Below are 14,488 nucleotides of genomic sequence, written 5' to 3' on the forward strand. Positions count from 1 at the left end.
TTGCTTCCGGTCAAATTGCTGGTTAGTTTTAGGGGAAGAGCCAGGTTTTCAGTAGTTTGCGGAAGGCCGTTAAGTCTTCAGTTAGGCGGATGCGGGGTGGAGCGAGTTCCATAGGGTTGGGGCTAGCGCTGAGAATGATGATCCGCCTAACCTGGTTGAGTTTGTCTTAGGGATTACTAGGAGGTTTAGGGATTCTTGCAGAAACCAGCTAATCCTGAGCCTCCCACCCTGTGTTATGCCTTAATTCACACGTGGCATTTGTTTGTTTGTTTATTTTATTTATAATGCGGAGATGTACCCGGGGGTATCAAGGCGCAGCATTTACAAGAATATTTGAAGCTTGGTTACAAATTTAAAGTGTGCATGTTAGCAATAAACATATATACAGAGCAAAATGGGGAGAACAGGCAATATATACAATATAAACATGAGTACAAACTGCACGGTTACTATGATGCTTAATATGTCCCTCTTATCACCACTGGCATTCAACTACTGCCATTAAACGTTGGTAATGAATGCCCTAATTAATGCTCCTTTCATTGTAGGTAACCTTTTCCAAGTACCACATTCTAGCCTTCATTTGACTATAATGCTTATGCTGTTGAAATGTAGAGGCAGGGGACGGCCGAGTGCAGCTTACCAACCTGCACATGTGTTGCATACATTTTCACTGGTTATGTGCACCTTACCAAATCCCTCACACACCCATCATTACTCACAGAAAAGGCCAAATACTCTCCACAACGTCGCATATTGACTGTCGACGCAGAGACGGCGCTAAATGCATATTGCACTGTTTGCGTTAGCCTGCTATGCACCAGCCTGCTAAGCACAGTTATTTTTATTGCCTGTATGATTCGATGCACTTTTTTAATTGCACTGTTCTTTTTTTATTTTTTTATTAAAGCCCCTTATATAGATGGTGGCAATTGCAAAACGATCGTGTCCTCTATAATTGCAATGTTAATGTGTTGAAAGAGAAGGGCCGCAATTTCATGGGATTTCTACGAACACTTCAACCAGTGCCTGCGGCGCCATTTAACTATCCACCACGTGTTTGCTCCATTTTCTACTCCGCCCGCATATCTGTTTGCTACTAAAACTAAAACAGCACACCCAAGCATCGCCATCAAGCTTATTACTGGAGCTTGTCTGCCAATGTGGTTATTTTGTTATACACACCCGTATATGATTAGGGTGACCAGATGTGCAAAATAAAAAACCGGGACAGGCAAGAAAACGTGTGGTAACAAGCATCTACCACTGATGGTGTTTTGCAAATGTCCAAGTGATGTACCATAACACAGCGACGAAAAATATGAGCCACCATTAAATATGGAGTAAAGCTGTGTGGGGCGTTTTGCAATTTCCTCAACAATGTGTAATCCTGTTGATGCATTAACTAGAGTGTTTTGGCCTGAAGCAGCCCGCTCTGTTTCATTTAAACCTCTGCTCTCCCCAGAGAGCGTGTGTGGCTGTGGGCTGTGGGCTGTAGGAATGCAGTCCGCCCTTGATGTTTGGGGCGGTGTGCTGCATATGCGCGCGCACGTATGTACGTGAACGAATCCCCCATCACCGCTGCTCGTTTATCGTCTCACTCCATCGCCGCCTCTGGCCAGACATCCTGCTTGGCTGTCAGTGCAGGGACGCGGGCTCGGAGCGCCGCCTGACCCCGCGCCCCGTGCGGCCCGCCTCCCGTGCCCTGCACTTCGGCAGCCGGCTGCGCCTCCCCGGGGAGCCATCCCTCAAGCAGATGCTCTGGGAGCAGAGACCAGTTCTCCCGCATGTGAACTTGCCTGAGCTTCATAACAAATGACAGGGGGACTCCATTTTCATTTAGTGTATTTATGGATGAAGGCAGGGAGGAGGGACGGAGGAGGGAGAGCTTCGTAATTGTTCGCGCTGCCGGACATGCTAGCTCTGCACCACTTGCTAGCCTGGATCCCACTGTACTGCTTCTGGAACTATCTTCTGCTGTGAGAGCACCTCATTTAGAGGGCAGTAGGTTATTTATATACCCAGCTTGGAAACGGCAGAGAGCTGTGCAATGGAGGGGAAGGGGTGCAAAAGCAAACTGGGGAAAGTGGGAGCAGGCGGGCAAAGAAAGGTCCTCTTGTCAGTGTTCTCCTTGGCCATTACTCAAGCCCTCTAAAACTTCACTTTCCGGGTTCTGTTCCTGGATTTTTTTTTTTTTGATTTAGAAAACAAATAACATACATCCCCACCCAACACCAACACATCACCCCTGGAGTCAGAATACACATTAATAGTGCCATATACAATAATGTTTCATATCACATCTTCCACAAAGTTGGCTGCAAATTCAACTCCCATCTAAACCAAAGGTCCCCAATGTTCCACAGGTTCGGACCTCCCGCCCCGGTTGTTAACCCTGTAAGTACCTGTTCCTTGCCTGCACGATCAGCAGTCCACGCTTCACTTTGCAATGCCCAACGCCTTTCACCTTTACAGGTGGCCGGCCTCCCTCACTGCACATACTTTGAGAAGTCACCATCTCACAGCGTGGTGGAAGTGGCAGCTAGGATCCCCCCACACCTGCGGGGCCCAGATTAAATGGTCGGTTTGGAAAATCGCAATGAAACAGAAGGCTGTTGATGGAGGCAGATGTTGAAGTGCAGCGTAACCCGCTAAAATGACGGACCATTACTATCCTAGTTTTGCCAAGAAGTGCCAGACTGTCAGATGCCCTCCTTCCACTCCTTTACATTTCAAGTGCAGACTATTTAGGAACAAACTGAATTGATCTCGTTGTGGCCTGTCTGGGTTTGAGAACTTTCTGATGTTAAGAGCAAGATAACTCATTTTAGCCTGATTTTTGTGTAAGCCCCCTCCCTCCCGCGCTGCTTTTTCTGGTATGTAATAATAAAATCGCAGCAAAAATGTCGTCTTTACACAAAATTGCAGCAAAAATGCTGTGGTTTGACCTGGTACAGGTGTACGCCATTATACCATGTAAGGGGAGCAGCGGGGATTGCGGGGGTGCCCCCTGCTCACCTTAAATGGTATAATGGGTTTGGGGGTTGTGGGGGTGTCCCCCATGGATTGCGGCGGCAACACCACAGCCTTTTTGCCACGATTTATTATGTAAACGGCCATTTGTGCCACGATTTTAACACATTGAACCCTTTTTCTGCAATTAGTTTTATTTATCTTACTCGGAATGAATGAAACCTTGGACATTTTTCAATTGCTAGTTTTACACGTGAATGCATTATAGTATTTGTTCTGTATCTAAGACTATGCTTTGTTATATGGCATTTGTATAGGGCCTACTGCCATTGGTATGGCCTCAAAGCGCTGTGGGTAGAATGCCCTTGGAGGCCGGGATGTGGATGAGGTTTCTAGAATGCGTGTGTGCCTTTTTAGCCAGCACAAATGTTGGTAGGGGGGGGCTACGTCCCTGATAGAAGCCCCTGGAGACCTGGATAGTCGATGGGTGCTGTTGCAGATGTGTGCGGGTGGGTGTGTCGGCCCCGGGAGGGATACAGCTATGTTCCATTGTGGTGGACTGCTATACATACCAGTGAATCGGGATGATAGCTATTTACCATGAGACTGTGCAGCGCGTATTATAAGGTTTGACTGGAGTCCTTAGCGTATGGGCTTGATACCACCTTGTCGTCCCCTCTGGTGACTCATCGGGTGCCCCGCCTTCCTGTGTGGGGATGGTAGTTCACCCATGAGGTGGACTAGGTCAGTCAGGGTGCACTGGGGAAGCGCCAGAGGATGCTTGGAAATAGTGTAAGTTTTACGCATTAACGTTTGACGTATGGCCCCCACTGGTTAAAAGTTTGAGCAAAGTCACTTTACCAATGGGAAAAGTAACGCAAACACTTGTGATTTTTTTTTCTCACTATAAGCTGCGTGAAACGTTTTTTAAAAAAAAAAAAAAAAATCTTTTTTTTTTGTTGCCCCTGATAAGTGAATTGAACATTGTGGAACTATTAGGGAGCCAAGTAGTTTTTTCTTCATATAACTTGAACCATCCAGTGCAATACCTACCGCTCATAAGACAACACATGCGTTTTTACCAATTAAGATCGCCAACAAAAAGGGAAATCGGCCAGGGTCGCCAAACTTCTTTTTTACTCTTAGGCTGGCGTATGCGTGCAACAGGGTCGCACTGAATAGCGGACCCCGACTCCAGTGGGGACTGGGGATGACATATGAAAAGCAAGACAACTGTACCCACCAGAAATAATTTGGAAATGCCTATAAATGTAGACCATTATTTGAACAATGGTGTACCCCAAAGGGGTTACACTACAGCAACCATGTACACTGAACAAATCATTAATAATAGGCTAGGAGAAATCCTAAAGCCAGGTACAAACAACAAAGGTGGATGAGACAAATACCGAATGCAACCAAAAAGTGAGACACTACAAAAATGTACCAATGAAAAATCGCCAACACGAATTTAGCCCGAAAGCAGCCGTGGCTGCCAGTTACTCTCACACTGAAGGGCAGACCCCCGACTCCGGATGCATCTGACAGGGCAGGGTAACCCCTCAAAATGGCTAACTTTAAGGGTGTACAACAATGCACTTTTCTGCATTGATTAGTAATGGCTAATATGTGATGGGATGAAGTGTCCTTAACCAGTGGGCGGGGGGTTGTATCTAGAAACCGGTGTGTTTCATTGGCACACTTGCTGCAAGATGTAGCAGCTGTGTGTGAGAGTGAGTGAGTGAATGAAGGTTGGCCTGTAGGAGGTAGGCTTGCATCTTTGAATAGATGAATTGCTTATGTATAATTTTAACACTTCTGCTATTCCTGCAATGTCTGGTTGATTTGAGGGGGTGGAGGGTTATATTTTATATTGGTTTCTTATATCATGCTTCATGCTGATGTCCGACCCCCAAGAGCGGGACCAAACCCAGGCTGCTCAGCATTGTCTTGCTTCCAAGACAAGCGCGGGGCCCCAGCAAACAGCCTTGCATTTTAGGGCAGGATCACCTCAAGCAGGACAGGGCTATAATCGTCCATGACCTAGGTCTTTGTGATGAAGAGGTCGGTGTTATGGAAGATCAGAATGCAAAGAAGAAAGCTTTTCAGCAAATTTGAATAATTATGCTGCATAGGTGTGCAGCTCTGATCTGGAGGTGAACTTTCACTGATGGCTGCTTGGTGGCCCTGTTGTCTCATTGAAAGTTTTTAAAGAGAGGAATGTTCTGCCTTTAGGAGGCTTTCAAAGATCTAATTGGGAGTTTGCTTGACTTCCTGTCTCAGAACACAGGTGCACCTTTGGTGGCGAGGTCTGAAATGGTGATATGAGGGGCCACGGCTCAAAATGTGCACTTGCCACTAGCCAATGGCGAGTGATGATTGAATCTTGGAGAGCAAAAAATAGTGTGCCGTGGGCATGTGTAGAATTGTGGAGGCGAGTGAAGTTTTCTGCTTGGCTAGTAGATCGCAACTTTAAATTTGCACCCCTGCAGGGGGTGATTGCTGCAGAGTGGTAGGATAATGGTTATTAGGTGTGGTCGAGGGGATCTTTGCTAGTGGTTCCTGCCAAATATGTTCCAACAGGAACAGAGGCCTATTTGTGTCGATATGGCGTGCTTATACTGAAGATGCCAATCGATTCAGACCCTTCCCTTTCTGACTCTTCCTTTAGAAGGCCAAGCTAGAATTGCAACGGAGCCCGATTGTAAACAAATAAATATGGCATTTCTCTACAGAACCTTTAACACATTACTAGGCCAAGTTCAGAGGCAACACTTCAAATGGCCAGTGTCGTGCAAGATGAGTAGTAGATCACAGTGAAAGCCTGTGGATGTTGGGGGTTGGCATGATGTGCTTTTGCTTGGTCCTTTAGGTGCACTATATTGACTAACTTGCTCTTTGTGGCTGCTTCAGTGCGCTTTCAGACATACTAATTAGCACACTTCAATTCTGTATGTTTTGACAAGGATATAGAGCATGATGCTTGAACCATATGAAGCCTTCCCTGCTCAAAGAAGCTGCAATGAATGTGCCACTTGACTACTAAAACTCAGGACATCCTGTCCTCTCTCCCCTTCCTCTACCTCTCTCGGCCCCCCTCTGGCCACCTTTCCCTCTTTTTCTCCGAAGACACCTGAAAATGTTTCTAGACAAGCCCGATCTAATAAAGTGTCCAAACAGGTGCTCCTCCACAACCATCAAGGGCCACATTGACATCCTCGCTCCAGCCTTGGCTGATTTCTGGAATCACTCTTTTGCCACTGGAACTTTCCCCTCTCTCAAGCACTCCCTTGTGCACCCCCTCCTTAAAAAGCCTTCTGCCAATCCTACCTGTCCGGGAAACTACCGCCTGAACTCTATCACTCCTTTCCTGGCCAAACACCTGGGAAAGCTGGCCATCTCCCAGCTTACTCTCCACACTAATTCTGTTGGTTGTCCAGGGATCGGAATTGGGATGTGTTCACCAGGAGCAAAAAGCAGCTCCTGGGTATCCGGCATAATCAGGCAGGAGCTACCTGTGGGGAAGCAGGAGCTACTACACAGCGTGCAGCAGATCTAACTTTGCTCAAGATGCCTTATGTCCATTTTATACTATCCAATATGCTCTAAATGTCCTGTAGGTGAGTTCTTTATTCTCTTCAATATACATTCCCAAGCATACAAAGTTAATATCACATAGCTATGTTTGTATGGCACCACTTGCTATAGGAGTCAGAAATAGCTCCTGGTAGCTCCCAGCTCCTGGCAATTTCGAACCCTGGTGTCTCAATGACCAACAGTCTGGCTTCAGAGCAGCCAGATGCACGGAAACTGCTCTCGTGAACACCCGTGAAGATCTGCTCACTAATCTTGATTCAAGCCTTCCTGCTGTCCTCATCCTTCTTGACCTTTCCTCTGTCAATGACGCCATCCTGGGCAACACAGATTAGGCCCTGGAGAGGTTGACATCCTTCCTCCTGGACCTACCCTCCTAGGTCCAACTTGAGTCATTTCTAAACACCAATTCTCTCTCCTCATGTGGCGTTCCCCAGGGCTATAACCTCTCACTCTGGCTCTTCAATGTCTACTTGGCCTCTCTGGCCCACCTGATCTCTACCTTCTCCTCTAACTTTCAGTGTTATGCGGATGACAATCAGTTCTCCTTAGGCTCTCCTCAGCCTCCTCTCCTCTCTCCCTCATTCCTGACTTTTTATCCGCCATTCAGGATTGGTCACCACCAACAATCTCTGCCTTAATGCTAGTAAGACTGCGATCCTTCTCATTGGGACCCCAGGCCCTCCTTTCCCTCTGGCTGCCTTTCTTGGGCCCTCCTCTTTCACCTTCCTGTGAGGCAAAAACCTTGTTGAGCCCACTCTCTCCTTCTCTCCTAACATCACAGATCTTGCCAAGAAGACCCACTACCAGTTGCACCTCTTCAGAGGTATTCTTCCTTTTCTCACTTCCCCCAAAAGCTCACTGTCTCCAGAGCCCTAGTTCACTCTAGGCTAGACTACTGTAACATCCTCTTTCTCAATCTACCTCCCTCTACAACTAATCCAGAACAGGACTGTGAGAGGTGTCCTTGGCCTCAAGCTCTGGGACTGTCTCTCTCCAGATCTGAAATCCCTCCATGGGCTCCGGTGGCTGCAAGGATCAAGTTCAAGACCCTCTGCATCGCCCACAAGGCTTTTTGGGGCTGGAGCCCGCACTACGTCCAACTCTTTCAAAACACCTTCCTTCTCGTGCCTTTCGCTCAGCCACCTCCAACTCTCTAGGGTCAGACGTTTCTCTAGGGTCAGACGCTTCTCTAGCCAGAGAGTGGGGGGTCGATCTCTCTCTATAGGTGCCTCCCTCTGGCATGGCCTCCCTGCCCCTCTCAAACTTGGGCTGGACCACCTGAAGTTCCGGAAACAGCCCAAGACCTTCCTTTTCCTCTCTGCATTCTCTCTCCCCCTCTTCTTTGCTGCCCTCCCTGTCTACTGCGCTGACTGGTTGTCTGGCTACCCTCAGAGTCTCACTGGGTGCCTGGCTCCTCTATGACCAGTCTCCCCGGCACTGCCTCCGGGCCTACCATGCACTTAGGGGCTGTAACTGTTACCCTGCAGCCCCTGCCTCCTTGCCCTTACCCAGACCCACGCTTCCCTGACTGCTCGTCCTCAGAGCAATGCTGCCCTGACTGCACTTACTCCCTAGCACTATACCCTTCTCCCTCCCCCTTGCATTGTTGCACTTGCCCGATTTGAATGACACGAGGCCTAGTAATTGTCCTCCCTCCCTTGTCGCGCCTAGAAACACTTGTGTACAGGCGTGTTATAAATTACTTGTATTATATCAATCCCTTGTTTTAGACGTGATGCTGTTGTCAGAAAGATGTGATGTTCAAACAGGCCTTGAAGGCCCTGCAATTCGCTCACTTATGTCCTATGACTGTCATAAGGATCCCTTTCATTGAGTGCAGTCTATGAGAAGGGACCACTCTCTCCAGTGCTTAGAGGCTGGTTTTGGTTTAAAAAGGAACGCCTTTGCTCCAAATGTCATGGTTGAAGGGGAACGTCTCTTCTGTTTTCCGTCCCTACGTTTTCAACAGAGTGTGGGTCTCCAATCATCAGTTGGGACATTCCTCCCAACTCTTCATAGTGGTTGTGATGCCAGTAAACAAAGAATGAGGATTTTCTTCCCATTCAAGATGTGTTTTCACACAGTAAAGTGAGTCTAAAATGAACCTTGGATGAGGAGTCATTTACATATGCTGTGTTGTTTTGTCCCCCAGCCCCTCTTTTTGGAGAGGTTGAGTGGTGTGGTTGACTTTGTAATTGCTGCAATTTTACTTTCTTAGTCATATTGAGTCTAATGCATTCTTCCTGGCTTGTCTGTGGAGGGTGTGTGCTATTGTGACCTGCATGATCATCTAGCTGTCACTCCGAATGCTCCCCTTATGCTGAATTACAAGACATTGTGTGAGACCTGTTCTAGGAAAGGTCCATGCCAGATTGCAATGTTAGTTTAACATCAGGGCATGCATGTCTAGGTCTTAAAGCATGCAGAAAAGTTTGCATTTGAACTGAAGCATCACAAATGCCTCGTGTATAAAAAAAAAAACCCATCGCTTGTTTCTTTCTCTCTCTCAACAGGAGTAACCAAGGCTTCATGCACATGAAACTCTCCCGAACCAAAGAAAGCAAGTACATCTTGGGCCAGAACAGCCTACCATTCGACAGTGTGCCTGAGATCATCCATCACTATGCCAGCCGCAAGCTGCCCATCAAAGGAGCGGAGCACATGTCTCTGCTGTATCCAGTGGCTATTCGGACTCTATAGCCGGTTGATATTACTGTGGGTAGAAAGCTGCAGCCTAGTAGGCGCTGGCCCCGACAGCTCTCAGAAGGCTGAGCATGAGCCGGTGGCAGAAGAACGGACCAGTCTGTTACAATATTATTAAATTATTGGGGAACTCCTTGTGGCAAGATGGCGTCCCACTGCCGCTGGGACTTGAGAACATGTATTGGCAGTGGAATGGGGCAGTCTGTACATGTAGCAGAACAGGAAGGTTGTTTCGTCACTGGGGTCTTCAGCCCATGGTCCCGGAGCGGATAATTGAGAACTGTTTGGCGAATAATGTTGCAATACAGCTCCGTGTTTAAAGTGCTTCGTATTCCATTCCTTGTCCTCCTCTTGTGTCCTGTAGAATGGTACTGGCAGTACGGTGTTTATGTACCATGTACTTTGGAAGCTCGGCCCACTTGTTCATCTGACCCACGGCACTTGAATTAATCTGGAGGTTTCCTGCCTCGCTTGTTTTCAGCCGCCCGTCACTGAGATCCATTTCTGGGCTCCTCTGACCTATATGTCCATGTTTAAAGAGCTCCTAATCATGGCATTCATAAGAGCAATGAGAAATCCAAGGCCTTTTTCGAAAGTGCTTGCTCCTTATATAATTGAAGACCATAATGTCCTTTGTACCCTTGATATGTGTGCAGTGCCCATGGGCGTAGATTTTAATGTGCAAGCAATTCTGAACATCGGGCAAAGCAGACCGGGTACTTGCAGAGGGTGAAATGTTAAAGGCCAGTGGAACTGCCCTCGCAATTTCAATCTCCGGTACATGAGGGTCCCATTGGTCAATAGTTTCTGGGAAAATTACTTGAAACTATTAACATTTTTAAAATAGTTTTGGGGGGGGTGAACAGGACATCGGACATTTGCCATGAATCTTCCTTCTACCTCCAAGTCCGATTGAATGGAAAGACATCTCCCATGCCCCCTCATGGTGCCCACTTGCCCCGTCTCGTTTTATATGGTCAGCATATCATCGCAGTTATCGGCAGCTCATAGACCAATGCTGGGTGTTTATGTCGAATCTAGCTCTTGAGTTATCTGGGTGGTGGTTTATGAGGGCGGCCATGTTGACACGAGACTCTCTGTGTGCGAACCGGTTAGATCTAGAACCTTGGTGGGACAAGGAAACCAACAGTTGAAACCGTTTTCTATTTCGCTGGGTGCTTGAGGTGAAGACTTGTAGAAACTTCAACTTCTGTTTCCTTTGTGGCAGTGCACAGCACAACCTTTGAAACATCCTCCCAATCCATTGCTTTGTTGTCGATTAATACAGACCAGCAGTCTTGTGGCTATGACAGCAAACCATTTGTCAAGCAGCCATTGTTTGAGTTTTTAGTGGATAGGAGGTTGACTTACTACTCGGACCTCCCGTCTAGCTGACAGACCTACATGTGGGAGGGGATAGACAAATGGATGTGGCAAAATGATGCAGTTTCTCACACTTCTGCTAGAAAAATACAGCAAGCTAAAACTGAAACTTGTTAACTAGTTAGACCTCTTTCATATCCAAAAACACTATGTCCACTCTACTACTGGGATTGGGCAAGCCACCGGTGATGTGGGCCCTTATTTGCCGCATTGCAGTTTTTTCAGGGGTCTGTGTACATCTCTGGACATTTATTGGTGCACTACAGGCCATATGATGGGATATACCCTTGATTTAGGAAGAAGATGAGGGAGACCAATAAACAGATGGTAGATGGTGCCAAGATGTTGTCGGGGGCCAATGCACAGCGACGGGTCTCGCCCTGCTCCTTCCATCAGCGACATCCTCTGGAAAGAGACCGACTGAGAACCATTGAACAATTCAGTAACAGAAGTCATTCCCAAAACAGTTTCTTTGAGACGCCTCCATAATATATATGTGTATTTCAAAAGATTTTTATTTTTGTAGAAGATGAAGAGGTGTAAATACTGTATCTTCCCGTATTACTGCATGTCTTACGTCACAGATCTAGGACACTTGTGTAATTGGAAAAATGTGTGTTCTTTTCACCAAATAAATGTTTATGCTCCTTTACCACACACAAACGACGTTTGTTTGAAACGTTATTGATCAGCTCGGACGTCCGGGTGATGAAGGTAGGGAAAGGCGTGCAGGGTCGGGGGGGGGGGGGGGAGTGTATGGAGATTGTGTTGCTAGTCTAAAGGCATTCAATTTTGATACGTTATCCTCAATGGGAGAGTTGTTTAAACAGCTTATAACAATGCCTGCTTCAGTTGTCTCAAAAAAAGGGACTTTTCTCGTCCTATTTCCTCTTTATAGACCAAGAGTCAACAACCTGCGGAACTCCAGATGTTTTGTACTGGGACTCCAATGAGCCCTATTTCCATATAGAGCGGCCCCAGGGTTCTACATTTTGTAAGTACCTGCCGCGCTCTTTCCGTATAGAGCGGCCCCAGAGTTCTACATTCTGTAAGTACCTGATGTGCTGTTTCTATATAGAGCTGCCCCAGGGTTCTACATTCTGTAAGTACACGAAGGCACTGTTTCCATCATATTTTACAGTTTGCACAATGTACAGTACATTTTAGAATCAGCAATTTTGAGTCAAAAGCCAATATTCGCGAACACAGGCAGTTGACCTATACGTAATAAAATCAAAAACCTAGGGAGACGGATATTGCATAAGATAAGGTTGGCATGACTTCTATCTCTAGACTCCAAATATGTTGTTTTTATTCCTTTTTAATGAAGCTAGATGTTCATGATTGCGAGTCCAATCCCACAATTCCCATTTCTGTATGAACATCTTTATAAAATCTGACATTGTCACTCCAATCCGATTCCCAGTCAATAGGTACAAACAATTCCTCTACTGCAACCCTATGCTTATCTTCCAGTTTTCATGCCATATTATAACCCAGTGTATCATGTTAAGGATTTCAATCAGGCGGTACACCGTGGTCTCAGCCTAGTATGCAGCGCACAACTAAAATGCTTATTTTATTATATATATATATATATATATATATATATATATATGTTCAATATTTGAGAGATGCACCACTCATATCACACCCTTTTTTCAAATACTCCGGATCACGATGGACCAGGAATCAGGCTGGTTGGTAAAGTTAATATTCATTTATTTATTTAAAATTCAAATCAAACATATACTTTTTAATGTATGGGGTAGCAATCACCAATATGGTGACAATAACAAATAAGAAGGTATGTAATGCACTTAAATTCACTCTTTAGCAACACAAAATAGAAAACACCAGAGAATAGAACACTTTTGGCTTGTTTAGAAAGATAGCACTTGAGTTAGCTTTTCCCCCTGCGATATTCCTCAACCCCCAAAGAATCAATTCTAAATAGATATAAGGAAGCAGCAGGTAATGAGGAATGAGGAACAATAAACAAATTTCAAATCCAACCATCCGTCCTCAAACAAGAGAGAAAAACGGATTTGAAACCTTACAATGTTAAAATGACACTCGAAAATGGCTGAATAAAACAATGTAAGTGTGCAAAAATCCCTAAATCAGTACAAAGTTCTATGGGAGCAACATTGGAAAGATACTAGCAGTCATAAGCAATAGTTTGAACAGAAAGAAACAATTTGAATTTGAATGGAAGGTTGAAAATAATTTAGAATAAGAATAACGCATGTAAAACCTTGATTTTGAGTGCGTTTTTTGGGTTGGGGCATAGCTATAGGTCTTGGGTATAATCAAGAATTGAAATGTGGTCTCTAGCTATTAAGCTGAGGGAGATATGCAATGTAGAATAAGAGGCATTTTTAGAAAAATCGGTAGTGAAAACAGAAAAGAAACTCCAGTTTGGACAAGAATAGTTTTACTCTGTTTTACTCTATCCTAGAGCATTCAGGCGAGAATTCCACAGAGGGACACAGTAAGCTCTAGAGTTTATTCATGACTTCAACCCCAGATCCCCACCGCCCAACCTGGCGGAATCAGTCAGATCACCCAAAATAGGATGGATAGTTTAGGATTTACACACGATAAAAATGACTAAAGAAATGGCGCTTAGCAAGATAAATCAAGGACAGGATTGCAATAAGGATTCTGACAATGTTACAAGTTATTAAGGTAAGCATAGGATGGTTTAGAAATTGGTACAGGACAAGGCAATGCAAGGTATGCTATGGTTTTCTATGATTCCTATTAATACTTAATTTAGGATTTTGGACCGTCAAGGATTCTGGACACCACACGGATCTGGTCTAACACAGGACAGCTGGACAAATCTGGCGGTACAGGATCAGCTGGGCCGTTCTGGTCACTGGACTGGCACTTCTGGTTTACTGGATACTACAGATCAGCGGGGTAGCAAATTTGCAGCAGGCATGCATCTAGTAGCAGCAAGCCTGACTTGATCAGGATGCTTCCCTTGGGTTTTTATGATTTTTTTAGAATTTGAGGCCTAGCTGAAAATAGGGTCAGCAAAGCATATGCCTTGGCTTTGTTATGAAAATCTGGAATCGGGATCAAAAAGGATGAAGAAATCAGGAACCGGACGTCACGCAGGATTTCAGGAAGAAAGTCAGGAATCAGTGTGTGCCTGTGTGTGCTGTCAGGGGCCCTTATTTATCATGCCAGATGACATCACTAAAGTATATGACCAGGGCAGGCTTACTACTCCCACCTCTAATAACAGGATTGGGCAAGGTAGAAGTCTCCTCTTAGCTCTTCGCTGATTGGATCACAGAAAAAGAATGTCATGTTTATGGGATGATTTTTACAGTGTTTAGAAACCGGCCCTAGCTACTGGAACCAAAATCTAATTTTGCCACAAACACATTTATGCAGTTGCAACCTCTGAGAAAATCAGATGCACAGGTTTCATATTTTGTGTGTCATATTTCAATCCAAAGTCTGCGGGTCCTGGTTTCGCCTTGCTGACACATTTTGGTAATTTTAAACATGAAAGATTTGGCCTAAAATTCCCCAACTTCGTACACAGATGCGCATTTACCCCAGGGATGTATGTACAAAATGTTATGTTCGCAACATCAATGCTTCTCTCATTTTTTAAAACTTCTGTTCCTTATGCAGTAATGAGTTCTACCAAGTTTTCAAAGAAAGAGCATAAAATTAGATTTAGAACTACGAACTTTTGATATTTTTCCTGATTCTTGCTGCAAAGCTAAACGCCTTTAAAGTTAAATTACAAAATATCCTTTAAATCCAAAAGGAAGTACATTGTCACTTGATTCGTTTTTCTTTTCTT

At 45.3% G+C, this 14,488-nt stretch overlaps 1 protein-coding gene across 2 annotated transcripts in view; it reads left to right on the forward strand.

Moving 5' to 3' along the window:
- SHF (Src homology 2 domain containing F) overlaps positions 1-11,319 on the forward strand; it is a 423,558-nt gene extending 412,239 nt beyond the window's left edge. For both annotated transcript variants that reach the window (XM_069624724.1, XM_069624725.1), the window contains one exon: positions 9,084-11,319. In XM_069624724.1, coding sequence (XP_069480825.1) covers positions 9,084-9,270 — 187 coding nt within the window. In that variant the 3' untranslated portion in view covers positions 9,271-11,319. The remainder of the gene's footprint in view (positions 1-9,083) is intronic.
- Positions 11,320-14,488: the final 3,169 nt, after the last annotated feature.

Source organism: Ambystoma mexicanum, chromosome 11, assembly GCF_040938575.1.
Source record: "Ambystoma mexicanum isolate Mex_15411 chromosome 11, UKY_AmexF1_1, whole genome shotgun sequence".
Classification (NCBI taxonomy): domain Eukaryota; kingdom Metazoa; phylum Chordata; class Amphibia; order Caudata; family Ambystomatidae; genus Ambystoma; species Ambystoma mexicanum.